Genomic DNA, 12,950 nt, shown 5'->3' with positions numbered 1-12,950 from the left:
ATGTCCTGGGGAGGATCCTCACCCACACCTGTGGGGGGAGTGGATTTCTTGTGTTAACATTAAAAAACCATTGAAACCTGTAAAGAACTTTTGAGTTTATTTGAGCCAAACTGTCGACAATTGCTGGGAAGCAGAACCTCAGTGGGTTGAGATAATGCTCCGGAGAATGACGGGTTACATCTGTATTTATACTTTGCAATCAAAGGAGGGACGTAGGTAGGTTACATGAAATCCATTGGTGATAGACTAGAGAGGCGGGAGGAAGCAAAGCAGGGAAACCTCTGGGATTGGATACAAAGTAAAATGATAGACACACACTTAGGTCGGTGCAGGATCAATTAACATAACAATGAAGGAATTTGTGCTCTCTGTCCTGGAACCCAGGCACATTGGGTTGTGGCCCAAGGGGTCCAGAAAAAGAAGTTACACGTTACCCAGACATTTCAAGGGTATGTAATCATAGATGCAAAAAGACAGATAGGCTCAGTTAAGGTAAAGGCTGACCTTGTCAGGGAAGATACCGGCCTAGGACATAACGGCCCACCACCACTGCTTTTAGTTAAAGTTTCATTTCAGACCATCCTTTGTGGTGACTTTAGGTCTGAGTTTGCAAGACCACCATATAGGCCTCCCCTGAGCTGTCAGGTCAGCACGTGGCCTCTTTCGTCCACAGTTGCAACATCCCGATAAGAGGAATTTTCTGAGACTCACACGCGAGGACGCGGCACTGTGGGAAGCGTTATTTCTGTGGCATGAAACCCGTTTCCGAGGTCTCATCTCCCTCACCCCGCGAGGAAGCAGTGTAGCCGGGGCTCAGCGGAGCTGGAGGCAGAGCCAGGGCCCAGAGGTTCCGTTCCACGTGGAGCCGAGTCCAGTCCAGCCTCGGGCTGGCTTGGCCTATGTGTTCCCAGTAGTCCGTTAGTCCTCTGTGTGTGGGTCCACAGGACCGTGCGCCACACAGGCAAGTGCAAGAGAACCGAGAGCCAAGAGCACTCAGCAACAAGAGCAGCTGGCTGCAGCGGTCGGCACACTCACCGTCAGCACAGCCAAATGTCAACAGGACAACGATTGGAATTTCTTCTGAGAGCCAAATTTTTTAAACTTAAACTATATAGGCAGGTACATTGTTATTAACTTAATTAGAGTACTCCTAAGGCTTAGGAAGAGCCACACTCAAGGACCAAAGAGCCGCATGTGGCTCGTGAGCGGCAGTTTGCCGACCACTGAGCTAGAGCAACAAGAGAGGGAACTCTTGTTCAGGGGGTTAGGCATTCCCAAATCTTGTGGGCTTGCTGTGGCTACGCCGGTTCTGGCCAAAGACCTCTGTTCCCAGGTGTGACTGACAGGCACCTTCTCTAGTCACCCCAACTTCACTGCCCATGTGTCCATCTCCCCTTTGGTCCCCTGAGGGGTGTGAAGTTGCAGCTTCCTGGGGAAGCTGCCCAGATTGAAAAGGAAAATGGGGGCGGGGGCAGGGGAGGGGGGGCCTTGCAACCTAGTTCAGTGTCTGGTTAAAACTGTGGCCTTCCTTCCCCACTCTGACTGACTTGGGTGGAGCTGCAGAGCCTAACCCCAGGGCCCCCCCACAGCTGACTAGGGCGGAGCTGTGGGGACCCTCAGGGGCCATCATGGGAGGAGACATATAGGTCAGAACCTCCCCACGAGTTCGGTTCAGGCTTTGGATCCGGAATCCCCTGGACTAGCAGATCTGCGAAATGAAGGTTAAACTTCCCTCCCTCAGAGCTGGCTGGCCGTTCTCCAGTGCATTCTGCCACAACAAGATGACATGCTCATGTCTCGGTCCCCCCTTCGCTCCTTTCCTATTATTAATAACTAGCTAATTACAACAGTCACTGTCACCCAGCTCTCCTGGGCCCCATGCTGGGCTGATCCTACAGCCCAGTGTGCCCAGGAGTGTCATGCATGCAAACGCAGTTACACAGAAAGGAAGGCAGACATGGAGAACTGTGTACTGAGCACTTTCGTGCACATCATTACCTCTACTCCTCACCATGGCTGTGCTCAAGATATTATTACACCTATTTTATGAACAGAAAATAGATTCAGAGTCGGGAAAGGTTTAAGTTCTATTCAAAGCCACCCAATAAGCTAATGTTTAGTAATAAAAGCCCATTTTAGTGATTGCTGGGAGCCATGCAGCCAGATCCAGTGCCAAGAAGGGGAGGAGGAAAGCAATGAAGAAATGGCTGTTAGCTTTGATCCCCTCATAGCAAGGGTCAAAGTCCTGGCCAGAGAGGCCATCTGCAGATGTCTGCCTCAGAGCGACTGTGAGTTGAGATCAATTGCCTTCCATATCTGAAGATTTATCAAGGGGCAAAGAGAGATAACTTTAAAGGTGTCAATGTAAAAAAAAAAAATTCAAACCTGTAAATAATTTTTGTGTTTATTTGAGCCAAACTGTCGACAGTTGCAGGGAAGCAGAACCTCAACGTATTGAGATGGTGCTCCAGAGAAGGGCGGTTCTTCACCCTGTTTAATACATGACCATCCGAGGAGGAGACGAAGGTGGGTCACATGAAATCCACTGGTGACAGATTAGGGAGGCGGGAGAAAGCAAAGCGGAGGGGGGGGGGGCGGTGAGGAGGAGGGGAACCTCTAGGTTGGATAAAAAGTAAAACGACAGACACATGCTTTTAACAGTGAAGGAACCTGTGGTCTCTGTCCTGGCGCCCAGGGCATTTGGTTGTGCCCTGAGGGGTCTGGAAAAAGGGAAGTTACAAGTTACTCAGACATTTCAAGGATATGTTATCAGAGATGCAGACGGACAGTAGGCTCAGTTAAGCTAAAGGCTGACCTTGTCAGGGAAGATGCCCGCCTAGAACATGACGACCCACCATAGCTGCTTTTAGGTGAAGTTTTAATTTCAGACATCCTTTGTGGTGACTTTAGGTCTTTATGTTTGCAAGACCGCCACGCAGGCCTCCCCGGGCTGGTCAGGTCAGCACGTGGCCCTTATGTCCACAGGGTAGGAGCTTCTGTTTGTTGAAGCTTCAGGGGCTGTGCCATGAATAGACGGTGGAGCAGGCCGCCTTAGAGGGGTGAGCCTTCCACCGCCTGAGGTGTGCGAGCACAGGGACTTCCCTATTTGCCAGGGGTGCCCCCGACGGAACAGTCCAGTGACAGGCTGGCCTGGATGGTTTCCCCACAAGCTCTCAGGCCAGGGGAGGTCCAGGCCGGCAAAGGCTTCTCCCGGAACTCTCTTCAGCAGGAGGCTTTTGATCCCAACAAGCCGTCACACTTGGAGCTGCAGGCTGGCTTCCACATGTCTGGGTGTTTCCTTTTCAGACAGAGCGCAGGGCACAGGCTGAGGTGGAGTGGGTTCCTCCGGTTGCATCAGCTCTGGTGTGACCTCTGATGTTTACCTTCTTTGTTCTCAGATCAACGAAACACACAAAAACTCATTTCCTGGCTTAAAAAACAACAGGGGTGGCCAGGTAGGTCAGGGGAAAACGGGCTTCTGCGAAGTAGCCGTGCAGGGGGAGGGCAACGCTCCCTAAGAGCCCTCCCCTTGGGGGGCTCCTCAGAATGGCTCTGGTTGCCGCAGGGTGCTCAGCAGGCCGCCAGCCCCCCGCACCTGTTGGCAAGTCCCGGAGCTGTGAGCGCAGCTCTCAAGCTGCACAGCCTGGTGGTGAAGGTGGGCCTGTCTGCAGGGCAGTCGCACGGGGGCGTGGCCTGCTCGGGGCGGGTGGGTGCGGGGGGAGGGGGGGGAGAGCAGCCTCCATCAGGAAGCAGCTGTCTGGTCCCGACCCCCCAGGGACTGGTGACTGGGCAAACTGTGGGGGTCTCTCGTCTTTCCGCACGTACATGGGTATCGCCCGGTGCACAGGCGCCTCTCCTGGGACCCGCCATCCAGAATCACTTCCTCGGCTCTTCCCTCCGCCCGCAGCGTCTGGACTCCGGAAGTGCCCCTTCCCCCTGGCCGGTCCGCCTCCACCGCGCCTCGCTGCGGCATCTGTCCCCGGTACCCTTAGCCCGCTTTTCCATTAGGACTTGTCCAAGTTACGATCCTTGCTCATGTTTTGTCTCCTATTTCCGTGAGGAGCCAGCGTGGGCGTGAACTTTGTGTTGTTGGCCAGTGGGTGAGAGAATGCGTGGAGGAACGGAGTGGAGGAGTCTCTGGCGGGGACGAAGGGCAGGGAGGCCGCGGGGGCGGAGGCCCGTGGGCCGAGCAGTAGCCTGGGCCGCCGGCTTCGGGGCTGCGCCGCCTGCACCGCCTCTGGGCAAACGCAGATCTCAGAAGGGGGCGGGGGCCGGGCCTGGGCCAGGGCCAAGGCCGCGGGGGCGGCGCGGGAAGCTACTTATACCTGCGACCCGCCGCCGCTGGCCTCTGGCCTCGCCGCCGCCAGCCCAGGACGGGAGCCCAGGTAGGCGGGCGGGCCGGGAGCGGGAGCCGGGGGCCGAGGGGGCGAGGCGGGAAGCCGAACCCCCGCGGACACGGCCGCGATTCCGCCTCGGAAGCGGCGGTCCCTGCAGCGTACAATCCTGGGACTTGTAGTTCTCGTTCCCCGAGAGGCCGGCTCGCGAGCTCCAGGAAAGTGGCGCGTCGCGGGGACGAGAAACTACATTTCCCAGGGACCCCGGAGAGGTTGGGGTCACCGGGAAAGCGCCCCGGCAGGCGGCGCTTCCCGGGCGCAATGGGGCCGCTCCTGGGGCAGGTGGTGGCGAGGCCCCGAGCGGTTCCTCTAGAGGCGCTCCCCCCAGAGGCGTCCCCCGGGGAGAGGATCGGGGGCCGGGAGCAGAGCCCATGAGCAGCTCGGTGGCGGGGCCCGACTGCTGCGGAGGCCTGGGCAACATCGACTTCGGGCAGGTACTGTCCGGGAGGCCAGCGGAAACCGGAGAGGGACCCGGCCGGCCGAGCCCGCGACCCTCGGGCACCGCCTCCGACGCTTGGTGGGCGGGCCCACCGTCACCAGGCAACGGGGGCGTGGCGTGGCGGGCGAGGGCGGGTGTGCGCGTGGGAGGAGGGGCTCCTGGGTCGCGCGTGTGCCCGAGCGCCCCGGCCGCGTGGCCGGGTCTGTGGTCCGGGTGAGGGGGGAGCCTCCGAGGTTGAGTCAGAGTGAGCGTGAGCGTGAAGGAGGCCTGTGCGGGGCGGGGGCGGGGGCGGGGCCGCCCATGCGGCACCGGGCGGCGCGGGGCTGCGGGCCGCGGCCCTCCCTTGGCGGGCGGCCGCGCTGGCCCCTGGGGTGGCGGCCGGTGTCCGACTCTCGCTGGGCGGCGTCCTTTGCAGCCGCGGGCGAGAGCGCGCCTTCCAGGGCGTCTCCCTAGGCTCCCGGTTCCGTGGCTTTTCCTCTGTCCTGCGTCCTCCCTCCTTTCACGGCTGCCGCTGAGATTTCCCTACCCTTCCCTCTCCGTCCACCGCTCTCCACGCGCCACCAGGCCCTCTGCCTGCAGCGCCTTCGCTCGCTCACTCCCTTCGCCGCCGCGCAGACCGCGGGCCTTCACTGGGAGCCTGGTGTTGGGGGGCAGTCAGACGCCTGCTCTCGCCGCCTTCGTCCTAGTGAGGGAGACAGTAAACCTGGAAACAGACAATTTCCTGAAGGAGAAAACGGGTCCGTGCCTCAGCGGAGGAGGGTTGGGCCCCCGGCGCTGCGGTCCTGCCTGCGGGAGGTGCTGTTGGTGGAGGGCCGGCGAGGCGGGGCTGGGGAGCAGCAGAGAGGACGGTGCCCGTTGTTTTGTTAGTAAACTCTTCCCTAAGAATGACATGCCGCTCACGGAGTCCCAGTTCGATCCCAGTGCCGGGCCTGCAGGAGGTGCCAGTCAGTGAGCCTCATCACTGATGTTTCTATCTGTCTCCCTCCCCCTTCCTCTCAGAAATCAGTACAATATATTTTTTAAGAAAGGAATAGCCCTGGCCGGTTTGGCTCAGTGGATAGAGCGTCGGCCCGCGGACTGAAGGGTCCCGGTTCGGTTCCGGTCAAGGGCATGTACCTTGGTTGCGGGCACATCCCCGGTGGGGGGCGTGCAGGAGGCAGCTGATCAGTGTTTCTCTCGCATCGACGTTTCTAACTATCCCTCTCCCTTCCTCTCTGTAAAAAATCAATAAAATATATTTAAAAAAGAAAGAAAGAGAGGAATAGCATACAGTTGGGTGGATGATAGACCCTGTGGGTACAGCTCAGGCAGTCACGGCGTGAACACCCGTGGAAGGAGCACCCCGTCAAGGCATCGCCAACCAGGGAGCCGCCCGCGGAGGATGCGCCGGCAGATGGAATTCTTAGAATCTTACTTTGTAAATGGCCTTTGAGCAGCGTCTTCGGACACAGTGGTCAGTGGTCAGTGGTGGGCCTGGGATCCATGCTTCCTGCCACAGCACATCTCAGATGGAAGGGCCCTCGGAACGCCGGGAGGGACCTCAGCATTGCCTGGCCCCGGATGGTGGCCCACCACCAACTGCAGGCGGGAGCTTCGAGCCATAGGGCAGAATGGGGGGGGTGGGGGGGGGGGAGGTTGGGGGGGGGCAGGGAGGCCGCGGGAGGGCCAGGGACCTCTCCTCGGGTGTCCGAGTGAAGCCTCTGTTCTAGACTTAGAAGCAGGAGGTGGCCCTGGCCAGTGAGCTCAGTGGGTAGAGCATCAGCCTGCACGTCCAAGGGTCATGAGTTCAATTCCCAGTCAAGGGTTGTACCTGGGTTGCAGGTTGGATCCCCGGCCTGGTTGGGGGCCTGGTTGGGGTGCATGTGGGAGGCAACTAATTGTCTTTCCTCCACTCCTGCCTCCCTCCCACCTGTCTCTCCCACTCTCTCTAAAAATCAATGGAAAAATATCCTTCAGTGAGGATTAACAAAATACATACACACACACATACGTTAAAAAAGAGCAGGAAGTGAGGGTCAGCCCTGGGCAGGCCTTTTCCCCAGAGCGGGTGGGGCTGTGCAGCTGGCCGGAACTGGGACCAGCCGCAGTGACCTTCTTTGACTAATGTTCAATTTTTTTCACTCCTGCCCTTATTGGTACAGTTAAGCTTCCTGTTGCCAAGGGATTTTCCTTCAAAAAAATAAACCAACAACATGTAACATGTATTTTATGTGGTAGCTCTCCTCCCTCCTCAATCAAAATCTCTGGTTTTAAAAGCTGCCGGTCCCTGGCCCGAGGGAGCTTTCAAGGCTCCTCCTCGCCCAGGGCCGCTGGCTGCAGGGTCGGAGCGCTGGAGGGGGCTGTCTAGAAGGAATACGTGCCATATTTCTAATTTAAACTTCTCTAGTAGCCGCATTTTAACAAGTAAAAAGAAATTGATGAGATTCCTTTTAAAAAAATACATGAATATCACAGCAGCTTTATTCATAATAGCCCCAAACTGGAAACAACCAAAATGTCCTTCCATGGATTATTAAACAAAAATATGGTACATCCCCCTGGCCAGTGTGGCTCAGTAGTTGAGCATCGACCTTTGAACGAGGAGGTCACAGTTCGATTCCCAGTCAGGGCATGTGCCTGGGTTGTGGGCTCAGTCCCCCGTGGGCGTGTGCAGGAGGCAGCCAATCAATGATTCTCATCATTGATGTTTCTATTTTTCCCCCTCCCTCTCAAGTCAATAAAAAAAAATAATTTTAAAAGTATGGTACATTCCATACTATGAAATACTGTGCAGCAATAAGAAGGAACAAACTGCCCTGGCCGACTTGGCTCAGTGGATAGAGAGCCGGCCTGCGGACTGAAGGGTCCTGGGTTCGATTCCGGTCAAGGGCACATGCCTGGGTTGCAGGCTCGATCCCCAGTGGTGGATGTGCAGGAGGCAGCCAATCATTTATTCTCTCTCATCACTGATGTTTCTATCTCTCTCTCCCTCTCCCTTCCTTTCTGAAATCAATAAAGAAATATATTTTTTTAAAAAAGAAGGAACAAACTATCAATACATCTTGCATGAATCTCAACATAATTACAGATTAAAAAACATTTTTTTAAAATTGATTTCAGAGAGAAAGGGAGAGAGAAACATCAATGATGAGAGAGAATCATTGCCTGGCTGCCTCCTACACGCCTCCTACTGGGGATTGAGCCCGCAACCTGAGCATGTGCCCTTGACTGGAATTGAATCCGGGACCCTTCAGTCCACAAACTGATGCCCTATCCACTGAGTAAACTGGCCAGGGCATAATTACAGATTTAAAGAAGACAGAATACAAACTTTCAACAAATGGTGCTGGGGAAACAGAATACATGCAAAATAATGAAGTTGAACCTTCACCTTACAGCATAAAAACATTAACTCAAAATACCCGGCCTGTGTGACTCAGTGGTTGAGCCTCAACCCATGAACAGAAGGTCATGGTTCGATTCCGGTCAGGTAACATGCCAGGGTTACAGGCTCGGTCCCCAGTATGGGGCATGCAGGAGGCAGCTGATCAATGATTCTCATCATTGATGTTTCTATCTCTCCCTTTTCCTTCCTCTCTGAAATCAATAAAAACATTAAAAAATGAATAGAAGACCTAAACATAACAACTAAAAATATAAAACTCTTAAAACAGGGAGAATGCTTCATGACACTGGATTTGGCAATGATTTCTTGGATGTTGAACAAAAATAAAATTAGATAAATCAGACTATATCAAAATCAAAAACATCTCTGCATTAAGGGACACAACAGAGTGAGAAGGCAACCTACAGAATGGAAGAACATGTTTGTATGTCACATCTCATGGAAGGTTAATATTCAGGGACATATAAAGAACTCCTAGTCCTGGCTGGTTGGTTGAAGCGTCACCCCATTCACTGAAAGGTCATGTTCAATTCCTGATCAGGGCACATACCCAGGTTGCCAGTTAGATCCCCAGTATAGGCAGGTATCAGAGACAACCGATCAATGTTTCTCTCTTACATCAATGTTTCTTTCAACAACAAAATACCAAATTCAAAAATGGGCAAAGGACTTGAATAGACACCTCTTGAAAGACATAAAAATGGCCACCAAAGACATGAAAAGATGCTCAGCCTCACTAATCATTAGGGAAACAAATCAAACCCCGTGAACCTGGCCAGCGTGGTTGAACATCAACCTATAAACCAAGAGGTCTCGGTTTGATCTCTGGTCAGGGTACATGCCCAGTTTGTGGGCTTGATCCCCAGTGTGGGGCATGCAGAAGGCAGCCGATCAATGATTCTCTCGATGAGATTACATTTTATTTGACCTGGGATGTAAAAAATATGACTATCATGTAGCACTGTAAGTGCTCAGTAACCACATGTGGCCAGAGGCTGTTGGGGACAGTGCCCGAACCAGCTCTCTTCTGGGCTTGTTCCAGTGGGTGCACAGTCTTGGCACCTGCAGGGTTGAGGCGTGTACCTGCTGTAGCCTCATGGACCAAGGCTCCCTTTCCCTCCCCACCCTGGGATTGCAGAGCCTTGCTTCTCCGCTTGGCAGCAGCGTGCAGCAAGCTGACTGGTGGGCAGAGGGGAGCAGGGACTGCCAACCTGCTATCCTTAGGCAAGAGCACCCCCAGGATCAGAAGATGTCTCCAGTGGGGCCTAGGGGTGCTGGCTTCTTGCAGGGCCCCGGCGGGCCGGGCATAGTCGCGGTGGACCCTTTATGCCCATGTGTCAGGTCGCTTTTCCCTGTGAGCTCCCCTGCTCCCGAGAGCAGATGGTGGTGCCGCTCGGTGTAGGTGTCCCGAGGTGCACTTCAGTTTCTTGATCTGTAAAATGGGGATAGTAATGGGACTCTGGCGAGGACCACAGTGGGATCAGGATGCAGAGGAGCTTTATACGGCGCCCCCGAGGCAGTCTTCAGAGGCAGAGCCCTGGGTTCGGGCGCGGAGGCTGCGTGTGACTGGGGGCTGAGGAGGGCACCGGAGGCGGGCTCGGAACATGTTGACTGTCTTTCGGCGCCAGGTGCCTGCCTGCGATACAAGTGTTTTAAAGCCTTTTGTTGTCATCACTTTGCTAGTAGAATAAGTGCCAGGCCTTTTCATTGGGAGACTTGATTTGCGAGGTTCTCAGGACGTGGTTTGTGTCTTAAGTGTTCTTTGCATCAGAGTCAAAGCAGCCAGCCTGGGGCTCCTCGGCCTGATCTTGGGGAGTCACTTACACTTCGGGGGCCTGTTTCGTCTGCCTCCGTGGAGTCGACCCGGCTTTTCCTCGCTCTTCTGCTGAGATGGGGAATTACATCGATGTTTTGATGGTCAGACCAGCTCTGCATTCCCGGGGTGACTCCCACTTGGTCCTGACATGCTGTCCTGTGTGTGTACTGCTGGCTTTGATTTACTGTCATGGTGTCGAGGACTTTGGTGGGTATGTTCATGAGGAATATGGTTTGAAGTTTTCTTTTTCTTTTTTTTAAATATATTTTTACTGATTTCATAGAGGAAGGGAGAGGGAGAGAGAAAGAGAAATAGAAACATCAATGATGAGAGAATCATCGATCAGCTGCCTCTTGCACATCCCCTACTGGGGATTGAGCCCACAACCTGGGCATGTGCCCTTGACCGGAATCGAACCTGGGACCCTTCAGTCCACAGGCTGACGCTCTATCCACTGAGAAACCGGCCAGGGCTTGAAGTTTTCTTGTAGTGTCTTCGTCTGGCTTCCGTATTAAGGTAATGCTGGCCTCTTCATGTCAGAGGGGCGGTTCCGTTCTGTATTCCGGGAGAGGTTCTGTGGGTGTGGTGGCATTCCTTCCTTAAACGTTAGGTTCATCCAATGAAACCTGCAGGGTCTGGAACTTTCCTTTTTGGAAGGTTTCAAACTGTGAGTTCAATTCCTTTCGTAGACGTGGGGCTGTGTCTTCTGGAATGGATGTCGGTGGCTGTGTCTTCCAGGATTGGCCATTTCACCCGAGTTGTTGGGTTGTGGTGTGAGCGTGTTCTCGGTGTCCCTGTTACCCTGCGATGTTGCGAGGTCTGTGGGAGGCTCCACTTCCATTCCTGGTGTTGGTCATTTGGGCCTTTTCACCCTTGGTCAGTATGGCTAGAGGTTTATTGATTTTATTTTTTCCCCAAAGAACAAGTTTTGGGTTTGATTCCCCCCACCTCTATTTTTCTGTTTTCAATTTGATTGATTTGGGGTCTTTTACTTTTTTCTTTCTGCTTCCTTTGAGTTTAATTTACTCCTCTACCTCTAACTTTTTAAGGATAAAGCTTATGTTGCTGACTTGAGACTTTTTTATTAATATCCTAAATAATAAAAGGCTAATATGCAAATTGACCAAACGGCAGAACGACCAGTCGCTATGACATGCACTCACCACGGGGCAGACGCTCAACGAGGAGCTGCCCCCTGGTGGCCAGTGCGTTCCCACAGGGGGAGTGCCGCTCAGCCAGAAGCCCTGAGCCGGGCTCACAGCTGGCGAGTGCAGCAGTGGTGGTGGGAGCCTCTAAGGATGTCCCACTGCCGGCTTAGGCCCACTCCCCACCTAAGCTGTCAATCGGACATCCCTGAGGGCTCCCGGACTGTGAGAGGGCTGGGCTGGGCTGAGGGACCCTTCTTCCCCCCCACCCCCCCGCCCAGTGTACAAATTTCGTGCACCGGGCCTCTAGTAAGTTATAAATTTCCATCTTAACCCTGTATCCCACAATTTCTGATATGTTGTATTTTTGTTCAGTTCAAAACACTTTAAATTAACCCATGGATTATTATACTTTAACAAGTATCTTTCTGTTATTGATTTCTAGTGTAATTCTGTTACAGTTTAATAACATACTTTTATGCTTTCTTATTCTTTTAAGTTTAATATCTGCCGTATGGCCCAGAATGCATGCTCGGTACGTGTTTCATGTGCCCCGAGGGAATGTGCTGCTCCTGCCACGGGGGGTTCTGTGGGCACCAGCGGTCCAGGTGCTGGCGGTGGTCTCATGGCCACCCCGCTCTGTGCCTGTTCACTCTGTCCCTGAGAGGAGAGGTGAGGTCTCCAGCTGCGATTGTGGATTTGTCTGTTCACCTTTCAGCTCTGTCAGCTTATGCCTCGTGTTAGTTTTTTAATCTGAAAAATGGGCATGCCTCCCAGGGTTGTTGCGTGGACTGAACGACGCCTGTCAAGCTCCGCTAGTGCCAGATGCTGCAGAGCCTTTCCTCACATCGCCTCACAAACCCTCCTGACGGCCCAGGAGGGAGGAGCCGCCGTGGGCCAGAGTCTACGGAGGGCACGAGGCATGCCTAAGCTTACAAAGAGTGTCCAGCTTGGCCAGTCTGGGGCAAACCTTGTTTCAGGACCGTTCTCTGCCCTGCCTCACTGAAGCCCTTTGCAGGGCTTGGCACCCAGTCACTGGCCAGGGCAGCTGGCTTGTTGCTATTATTGCCTTTAACACATAGTGTATCTGAATACATGTGCTCAGCAGCACCGACCTAGTGGCGTCGGCCAGGGCCCTTGGTGCCTGTCAGGCAAGGGGTCAGCAGTTCAGTTACGTGGAGGAGAAGGGAGAGGGAGCCCAGGGCAGGAGATGGGGATTGTGGGGAACACAGGTCCCTCCACAGACTCCACTCCCAGGAAGGGCTCCCTTTTCCCCAGCTGACGGGGAGCATGGGAGCCATCAGGGCCTTGTGCCCATAGCCCTAGACACCGCTGTTGAATGCAGAAGGAGATCTCCTTCCCTGTCCTGGGAGAGTTACAGACTCAGGGGACTGCGGCAGCTGCTGGCCGCCTCCTTTTATCGTGGGATTTAGGGACACTTCAAAGTAGTGTTTTTCCAGAAAGTGTCCGCAGCTGACCACTGTCACAGTGTGACATTTCAACAGGCTCCGCCTTCCGAGGGGTCCAGGGCTTGCCTGACCTCCAGGCTCCCCCCCCACCCCTGCTTTCGCTGGGGTTGCAGGTGTGCTCAGGGGGCCCCTTGCGAGGGGTCTGTGTTAGCATCAAGCAGACAGAGGGAGGGGCAGAGCGCCTGGGCCCTAGAAGCGCCCTCGAACCTGTACTTCCACACCCCTTCCCCCTCTGCGCAGACTTGGGGGGACAGTCTCATCACCCACTTCACCAAAGGGAACCCCAGGCTGAGACTGGTCTC

General features: G+C 54.4%; 1 protein-coding gene and 1 long non-coding RNA gene across 4 annotated transcripts in view; one reads left to right on the top strand and one right to left on the bottom strand.

The window, feature by feature from the left end:
- Positions 1-2,859: 2,859 nt before the first annotated feature.
- LOC118649385 lies at positions 2,860-3,964 on the bottom strand. The gene is made up of 2 exons (XR_004965632.1): positions 3,826-3,964; positions 2,860-3,430 (listed from the first exon to the last, which is right to left on the bottom strand). It is a non-coding gene; the product is annotated as an uncharacterized LOC118649385 (long non-coding RNA).
- Positions 3,432-12,950, top strand: part of PEMT (phosphatidylethanolamine N-methyltransferase) — a 65,848-nt gene continuing 56,329 nt past the window's right edge. The window contains exon 1 of one of the 3 annotated variants that reach the window (XM_036296382.1): positions 3,432-3,455. Coding sequence is in view for 1 of the 3 variants with exons in the window: in XM_036296383.1 (XP_036152276.1) it covers positions 4,766-4,828 (63 nt within the window). In the remaining 2 variants the exon portion in view is untranslated. Of the gene's footprint in view, positions 3,456-4,252; positions 4,386-4,628; positions 4,829-12,950 lie in introns of those variants that run through there. The other 2 variants (XM_036296384.1, XM_036296383.1) reach the window with 2 other exon arrangements.

The sequence above is a fragment of the Myotis myotis genome, unplaced genomic scaffold (assembly GCF_014108235.1).
Source record: "Myotis myotis isolate mMyoMyo1 unplaced genomic scaffold, mMyoMyo1.p scaffold_m19_p_29, whole genome shotgun sequence".
Classification (NCBI taxonomy): domain Eukaryota; kingdom Metazoa; phylum Chordata; class Mammalia; order Chiroptera; family Vespertilionidae; genus Myotis; species Myotis myotis.
Note: the sequence above shows the minus strand (reverse complement) of the source record. Positions and strands in the feature narration are given on the sequence as shown.